Source organism: Homalodisca vitripennis, chromosome X (genome assembly GCF_021130785.1).
Source record: "Homalodisca vitripennis isolate AUS2020 chromosome X, UT_GWSS_2.1, whole genome shotgun sequence".
In the NCBI taxonomy this organism is placed as follows: Eukaryota; Metazoa; Arthropoda; class Insecta; order Hemiptera; family Cicadellidae; genus Homalodisca; species Homalodisca vitripennis.
The window spans coordinates 121120817-121129647 of record NC_060215.1 but is presented as its reverse complement, the minus strand read 5'-3'; the positions used below and the strand labels follow the sequence as shown (position 1 = coordinate 121129647).

At 28.3% G+C, this 8831-nt stretch overlaps 1 protein-coding gene across 1 annotated transcript; it reads right to left on the bottom strand.

Moving 5' to 3' along the window:
- Positions 1 to 1542: 1542 nt before the first annotated feature.
- Positions 1543 to 7333, bottom strand: LOC124368586 (endothelin-converting enzyme 1-like). The gene is made up of 3 exons (XM_046825829.1): positions 7291 to 7333; positions 3838 to 3976; positions 1543 to 1790 (listed from the first exon to the last, which is right to left on the bottom strand). Exons 1-3 carry the CDS (start codon positions 7306 to 7308, stop codon positions 1579 to 1581), a joined length of 369 nt encoding a protein of 122 aa, XP_046681785.1. The 5' UTR covers positions 7309 to 7333; the 3' UTR covers positions 1543 to 1578.
- Between the last annotated feature and the right edge of the window lie 1498 nt (positions 7334 to 8831).

Genomic DNA, 8831 nt, shown 5'->3' with positions numbered 1-8831 from the left:
TAATAAAAACAGGAATAGGGCCATTAAGTACCCGAAAAAGAGTGAAACCTTATCGAAACTACCTTGACTGTATATAACACCTTACAATACCTTGACTGTAATATAAACCACCAATATCATCAATTCCGCCTTACTTACAACTAGTCAGTGTGCCATTGAGTGTTCACCGGATTGATATTGAATTTCCTATACATTTTATGTACATAATCCAACATTGGAGAAGGTTTTTAGAGTAAAATTGACTGTGTGTAACTTACCTTTGCTACTCTATCTCGAACATCCAAGCTCTCGTTGGGTTTCACTTGTGCCAGACGTCTATCTGCCCTACATCTCCGTTATGTCAATAATAATCATTGGAGAGGGTTTTAGAGTAAATTGACTGTGTGTAACTTACCTTTGCTAACTCTATCTCGAACATCAAGCTCTCGTTGAGTTTCACTTGTGCCAGACGTCTATCTGCCCCGTACATCTCGGCTATGTCCACCATGTAACTGTAGTAGGCCTGGACTATGGGGTTGCTCAGTCCCTTCACTAGAAATTCCCGTGAAAGTCTCAAGACCTCGGGCTGGTCAATCTGTATAAATACACCGGTACTAAACATTTTTTAATTTCAATTTATTTTCAAATAACTTCTATCTTAGTATTTCAGCAATTTAAATTAGATATGCACTCACATACGAGCCCTATAGTTTGAAGTTCAACATTGATTATGGATAACTTGAAACCAGGTCAGAATTATGAATAATTACTACAGTGGTATGTCTCAAAAAATAAAACACAGCGGTTCAAAAAGAAATATTTGCTCTCTCCTTCGGTTGTTAAACTCTAGACGGCTGTTAAAGTAACAATCGTGAAGGTTAAGAACAGTTATAACTTGGGCATCGAATTCTGATTTTTTTCTTAATTTGTTTATGTTTAGTTTCTGGTCAATTATATGTTACAATTTTAGCTGTGGTGGTGGATTTGCTTTCAACATACTCAGTTTACTGTTTTCGAATTTTTATACTTTATTAATTTTTAACTTTACTATTTCTAAGTTTAAGATGTGAGCGTCAAAAGTCTTGAACGTGAGTCTAGCAGTGGAGTTGCATATGATACACAATTGTATTCCATTTTAATTCCAATTTTATTTGGATATAACAGGATATTTGGGATCGACCCGTGTTTCATATAATTAATAGTTAGGCTGTAATTATATTTTAATACTTGATAGAATTCAAGGTTATGATCAATAGTATAATCTACAAACATCGTAGCAAAAACATTAAAAATACCAAATTTGCCATCACTTTAAAGCTTTCAACTGTAAAATATCACTACAATAATTTCAACTTATCTGCACCTGATAGCTTAAGTACTTCAAAGCTAATGCTTTCAAACGGAAATGAACATACCACGTAATGCTTTTTTAAACAAGATGTGATTTACTAACACTGCGGCCATTCCATTATTGCTTAATTATTGAAAATATAATATATTTATTCTTACTGTATTTTAGGAAAAATAAATGAAATAGAAAGAATTTTCTCATATTTTCTTCTCTTATACTATTCACTAACTTTTAAGCTATACACAAAATCACACCTGGATGACACGTTTGCTGGCATTCTTTAGATCTACGGATACGTTTATCTGGAAGAGACTTCCGCCACCGATAGAGAGGTTTCTCAGTCGTATTTCGGTGTCCAGGAAGCTCCAGCCAAAGTGCCTCCAGTTTCCCAGCACCGGCCAGCCTCCAGCAGCCTCCAGCCTAGAGACCGCTGGACTTACTCCTCTGGCATCTATCTTGTCTAAGGCACCGAGAGTTAAATATTAAATAGTGTTATATAATACATTAGCTATGATATACGAGTGATGGAAAGGTCATTAATAAAACATTTATTCAGAAATAATATAAAATCTGTATTATACGAAGATATAAAAAATTTGTTTAATCAACTGTATTAGTATTTATCATTTTATTCTTTATTTTTATAGTTGAAAATTCTGAATTTAAATTATGTATTAGCTAATTCTTTTATTAGTATATATATATATATATATATATATATATATACATATATATATAATGTAATGTATATATATATATATATATATATATATATATATATATATATATATATATATATATATATATATATATATATATATATATATATAATGTAATTTTGTTATTAATTAATGCATAACACCGTTCTAAAAAAAACAATATAATTATAAACCTCACTAATACTCTAACAAAAAGACAGATATATTTTATACTACACTTACCAAACAGACTGTTTGCAACATAAACAAGTTATTTGTAATTAATTACTTAGTAAGTTAAATTTTATCTTAATTATAATAATAGCATTTATTTGACATATAATATATTTATATTTAAGTTTTGAATTTTTTACAGTCATTTTTAATATGTTTTTCTGTTGTATAAATACAATATTGTATACATTGGACAAGTTTTATAATTTAATAGATACAACAACATAACAAATTGAAACTAAATAATCAATATATTTATGAATAAATTTCGATATAATTATTATACAATGAAGCTATAAGAGATATTTTATCATTGTATAATAAGAAATATACTTTGAATATTTATTTGGTAAAACATCAAAATTGTTGACTATCAGATAAAAAAACCAATCTATAATTAACTAAACAATTCTAAAGGCAGTGAATTTGACAGTATTTCACATAGTATAGTTTATTTCAACGTTGTTTATTTTAAATTCTTGTGAAATTGAGATAAAATAATAATTTTTTAATCTTTAAAGGGTTCAGAAGTATTTAATTTGAACTAGATATTATTCAAGTACTAAATATCGACAATTATACCAAGAAAACTTATCAAAACCTACTATTTTTGAATATAAACATAAGAGAGGTTAACTAGCAGAAATTACAGAACCCCTAGATATTCTAGATCCTTATGATTTCGAAAACTTCCAAAAATTCGATGAATTGAGATCCAAATCATCAATGATGACCATAATGGGTAGGAATGCCATCTATATATTGTTGAGTTAAAAGACGGAAAAATGGAGGGAGGTAATGTAAACAAATCCAACAGTTCGATGAGTGATAAACTTTCTTGCTATTATAAATTTATGGAATCTTTAATCAAAATGAAATAAAAATTTAAATACCTTTATTATACATTACAATCTGTAACACAAAATTTAATTATCAAGATTTGTACACAAATAATGAGTGCGGAGGAGTAGAAGCCTACAGAAGTTATTAACTAATAATTGAAAATTAAACGTTTTACTGTATGTAATTTAATGATTTAATTATGCTGTGGCTAATACAAGAAATGGAAACTAAATGCATTGATGTTGTATTGGCTACTATGAACACGCAAAACCAATACATAAAAACTTTAATTTTTGTGAGGCCTTTCGATAGCATATTTGTGTTGTAAATGTAATTAAGTTAAATGCATTCATATTTATATTATTTTAAAGCCAATATTAAGTGAAATGAAAATTTGATATTTAATATTGCAGTAATTATCAGTAAATATTATAAACACAGTTACACAGTTATATATATATATATATATATATATATATATATATATATATATATATATTTATGTAGAATAAATAATTACAGTTTTATAATACGTAAGTTATCGTACTTTGTTATATTAGGCCTAAAGTATTATTAAATGTTTATAACCATATATACACCAGTATGATACATAAATATTTTTCATTATAACTGGAAACGATTACTATGCTTCAATCATCCGTTATAAAATCAACGAAACAGGCATACAAGCTTGTCAAAGTATTTATTGCAATTTAGTGCACACACGATTACCTTCATCCAAACACAGGGAAAACAAATGTTTCATTGTCTTGTATGGGTTAGGTTCATCTGGTGTTGACTCTTCGAAAAGGATAGCCTTCAACTGATCTTCCACTATTTCGTCAACTTGGATGAACGAAAAGTTACTTGACTGAAATCATGTTTTAACCATTATAATAACACTAACAAGATATTTACAATAAAAATATTGCTTGTGTTTTTATATCTGGATAATCAGATGTTTATTGTCAGATAAACAAGCAAAATATTATAGATGTTTAAAACGTGACAAAATGTAAATTTCTCATTGATATGTTGAAACATGCCTCCGACAGTTAGTACTATGACATAATGAGATACATTTGATGTAAGGAAGTTTTGTTAAATTTGTAGATTAAACTTATCACTACAAGGAAATAAACATTCATTTACACCTAATGTTACACGTACCTTTGTGACAATTCCGAGATAATCGTGAAAGGCTTTTAACTACTTTAAAAATGTAAACCTCAGCTTGTGTTTACAGTCGTGGCAGAGTATTATCTTGTGCTCTTTTTGAAACAAAATATAATATTAAATTTAAACACTACTAATCCTATGCCCGTCGTTTCTTGATTAATTAATCTCTGTTCCATTGTACAAATGAGATAATCTGTGTTCTGTTGAATAACATAAATAAACCAAAACCGGTTGTAGATAGTATTATGTAAATTTTAATCTCAGAAAATAAATACACGTTTATAACCCATAAAATACAAGTGTAATAGCTGAGTGCATTGGTAGAGCAAATGCATGTGTAATAAATAAATGTTCTATTGTTGAAAACTTTAACGATGTTAAATAATTAGGAAATCAATGTTGATTCTTATGTCAATTGCAAAATTCATTCAACAAAATTAATAGAAAACGTAACAGCACACTTAGATATTTCTATTTCCCACAGAACATGAGCAGTACAAAGATCTTGAAAATTCTGTATTTTGTCATGGTACAAAGCAGGGTTGAATATGGAGTGATCTTATAGGGTAATACATATGAAATCTCCTTAAATCTTATATATTTTCAACAAAATTATTTTATGACATTTATTTCATTTAAAAATAATTTAAGCCCTCATTCCCATTATTCTTAAGAGAAAATTTTATTTTAAACTATCTATTCTTGTTCAAAGTTCTGAAATTGTTTTATGATAAAAGTGAAAATTTTCCCCAGAACGAAAATACTTATGATCTATGGCTGAGGTATATCAACCTCTATACAGTTTCTAAGCAATAGAATACACTTTTTTACAAGAACTTTTAACTTTATAGAACCTAGAGTTTTTAGTGAATTGTCAGAAATTACAAAAATAAAAACTTCACCTAAGAGAAAAATATTCCTTTTGAAGTAAAAATAAATTTATGCTTGATGTTGACTGATTTTGAGCAAATACTGCTCATACACCAATGATTATACACTTTTTCAACATGTTATATAATTTAGTCTTGAGATTTACTGTGGATTATAGTTATTTTTAAAGGTAAAATGAACTGAAACAGTATTACCAGGAAAAGAGTAATTTTATTCTTATTACTTTATATGTTAAAGTATAAATGATATGTATATTTTTAAGTAATAGAATAAATTTATTTTTAGACTTAGACCGCACTAAAATTATAATAATTTTTGTTTAATCACTCACTAAATATTGTATTAATAACGATGATTACCTCTAAACAGGCTTTAGCTATAAATGCCATAAATTTCCACAAATTATGTGCTGTATATATATTGATATTTGGTTGTAGAATTAGTGATTAATTGAATTTTTTACTTGTTTGTCTACAACTGTTAGTTAATTTAATTTATGTTTTATATGTCAGATCTTGAACATTGTTATGGAAAATAGTACATGTCTCAATATTAAAATAAAAATAAAGGATTTAACATGTGAAATAAAGTCACCGGAAAATGATTTTCGAACCGCCACGAATGGCTACTTGCAAGGAAGTAGTCGCTCAGCAGTCGCGCATTCAAGGAACAGCCCCACACGTCGTTGGTTGATGATTCGGTTATCTAATTCTAAGTGATATTTGCTTTAAGACCTTGACAAGGCCATGTTCACCCTATCGGTAGACCTTTTCAAAATGCAACTGGACTTACGTAGTCCGATTTAAATGAGTTAAATTTCTTATATTGATGTTTAAAGTGATTAATGTGTACAATTTATGTAAATCTAATGAAAACAATAGCCATAATAAGGGTTTAGATTAACAGTTTTAAATAAAGTTTATTTTAAAAATAATACAATTATATACATACAAAAGTGTGTATACAAATTTTTAAGGTTAGCTTACAAACTGGACGTACCAAATAATCACGTAGTTTCTGCAGATTCCAGGAATTTCCCGCAAGCAAATTTGTAGAAGTCATCGCCAGGGCCTGACAGACGGATCCATGTAATTTCAGGATTCTATTGGCTGACAAAAAGAAATGTAAAGCTTGTTATAATAATTTTTTACATATATATATATATATATATATATATATATATACTTTATATATGACATATTATATATAGTAAATACATATATATATATACTTTATATATACATATATGTATATATATATATACATATATATATATATAATATATATATATATATATATATATATGTTAGTTTATTGTTGCTTTTAATAAACTATGTTTGTGATGAATGGGAATGTTTGTTCATGTTAGAGTTTATAAGTTTTTGTGGTACGTAAAATTGTGTAACTATTTGATCACGATATAATATTTATTTTTCTGGCGTTTCTTTGTGAGTCAAGTTCAAGAGCATAGAAAAGGTGATGATAGCTTAAAAGCGTATTTTCCTCATGGTATACTTACTCCAGCTTTTAAAACGTATTAATTATTAAAACTTTAAAACACTCTGTCGATAATTGCATGCTCTTTTTTGCTTTATGATAACATTTCAAGGCCAACTGAACATCGAAATAACATCCTTGTTAAAGACACGAGACCTTCTTAAAATCATGTCGTCTGTCCTGTGATAACTCGATATAAAATTCTAAGAATGGAACTAGATTGCTCTTGGTCTAAGACAAATATGGTTTGGGGGGTTTAACAGTTAATACTATAGAAATAAAGTCCATAATATGTTAATTATTTCTCATTTACGATACATAACGTATTTCAGCATAAATACGCTTTTGAAATCTTGTATCTATTTTTTACTCTTAAAAATTCTTTCTATAGTACCCTTATACTTATATAATTATACATCTATACATTTTATTTATACTTATATAACACATATAATGTATACACGAACATATAACATAAGGGTCAGTGAAATGGTTGCTAAAATATCTTTCATAAAAATAGAATCAGTAGTTCATGATCTGTCCCTTAAACATTAGCACAGTTTTACGGTAAAATCTGCTTAATATAATCGTGTAATCGGAGGATAAATAATGCCTTACCAGCTGTCTTACATTCATCTGTCTCGCATATGGCTCGGATTGATTCACCTGAAAATTATAATAGTTTAGTATTATATAAGTCTGAATTATCTGTCTGATTCACTGACTTACTCACTCATGTATTTACTTGCTGAAACATGGTATTGGGTACTTCAAATTCATTTTGAATAACGAAATTTCAACAATCAGAGGCTTTTGGAATTTTTAAAAGGTGAGCCTTTTTGGAAAGTTTAAAGTTTATTTACTTTTTGATAAGGGGAAGATTTTTGGGAGGGAGTTACTGTTTTTCCTATAGGGAACAAAGGGAAAATAATTTACTAATTTGTTGTAATGGAGTCAAAGAAATCTAAAACATTTGTAACATGTTGTTGTGTAAGTTATAGGGTGATTAGTAAAATTCCTCTTACTTTTTTATCACTCTGTACCGATTGTATTAAATAGTAATTTTGGGGTAACTGGATTACTGGTGGAAGGAGTTAGGCCTGGGAATAGGCTCAAACGAAATTGAGAGGTGGGGTGAGGTAGACGTGCCGTACCTCCCGTCACAGATCTGTAGTAGTGGTAACGATATAAAGCCTTTGAAAGTGTTTAGAGTTGTTTCTTGCTAATCGTCATCGAACCTGCGGATGCTTTCAGCAATTTAATTATTTAACACTGAAGAATATCTTTAATTCTCTAACACTGAATAATATCTAATATTCTCTAACACAGAAGAATTTTATAGTACAAATATTGTTGATATTTAAAGTAAAGTAAAGAAATTAGTAACAGAATAAAATTGAATTTTGAAGATAATTTAAAGTGAAGAATTGCCAGATCAGATTAGAATGCGAAAGTTTTGAATTGTGAAAATTGAATAAAAGACAAACTGTGAGAACGTTGTACCTTTTATATTGCATATTTTATATTTGAAAAATATATTGCAAGTTTGAAATTTATAAATTTCAGAAGATTTTCGTTTCCTTATTGAACCTTCACAAAACTTGAATTTCAAAGCTAACCCCTCATGTGCCAGTAAAACAGTGCTACTCAATTTTTACTAAATGTGTGTTTCACTAGGCCCAGAAATATAAAACATTACTTAGTACTTTATAAAATTGCCTTTTAACATACTTAAATTACCTACTAATTTATAGGCGTTGTATTGGTAAAACTAAAATTATTTCAGATTTTTAAATAACTTCTGGTTTATCAGATTCCAAAAATTTAGGCTATTATTAGTAATTTTGAAAACGGTAAAAATGTTGTAAACATATTTATACTTGAATGGGATATACATAGACAAATATTTTGGTATGAAACAGAAAATCTCATTGGTTGTTTCCAAAGGTTTATAGTTATCACAGTTACCAAAGCATTAACATTATAACGTGTTTTAACAATTTCCCCCGTATGTGTATGACACAATATTGTAATAAAACCTAAACCAAAATTATCTAAGATTATTTTACTGAACACACTTCACCATGTTGTTTTCCCATGTACATTAAATGGCGGTAACTATTGAGTTAAAATAACTCATAACGCTATGAAAAGAACAA

Bases quoted from the DNA above. Each gene is read 5' to 3' on its own strand.
- LOC124368586 (XM_046825829.1), bottom strand. The intron at 1,791-3,837 runs GTAATCGTGTGT...TCGGTGCCTTAG, and splicing joins TTCCCTGTGTTTGGATGAAG to ACAAGATAGATGCCAGAGGA.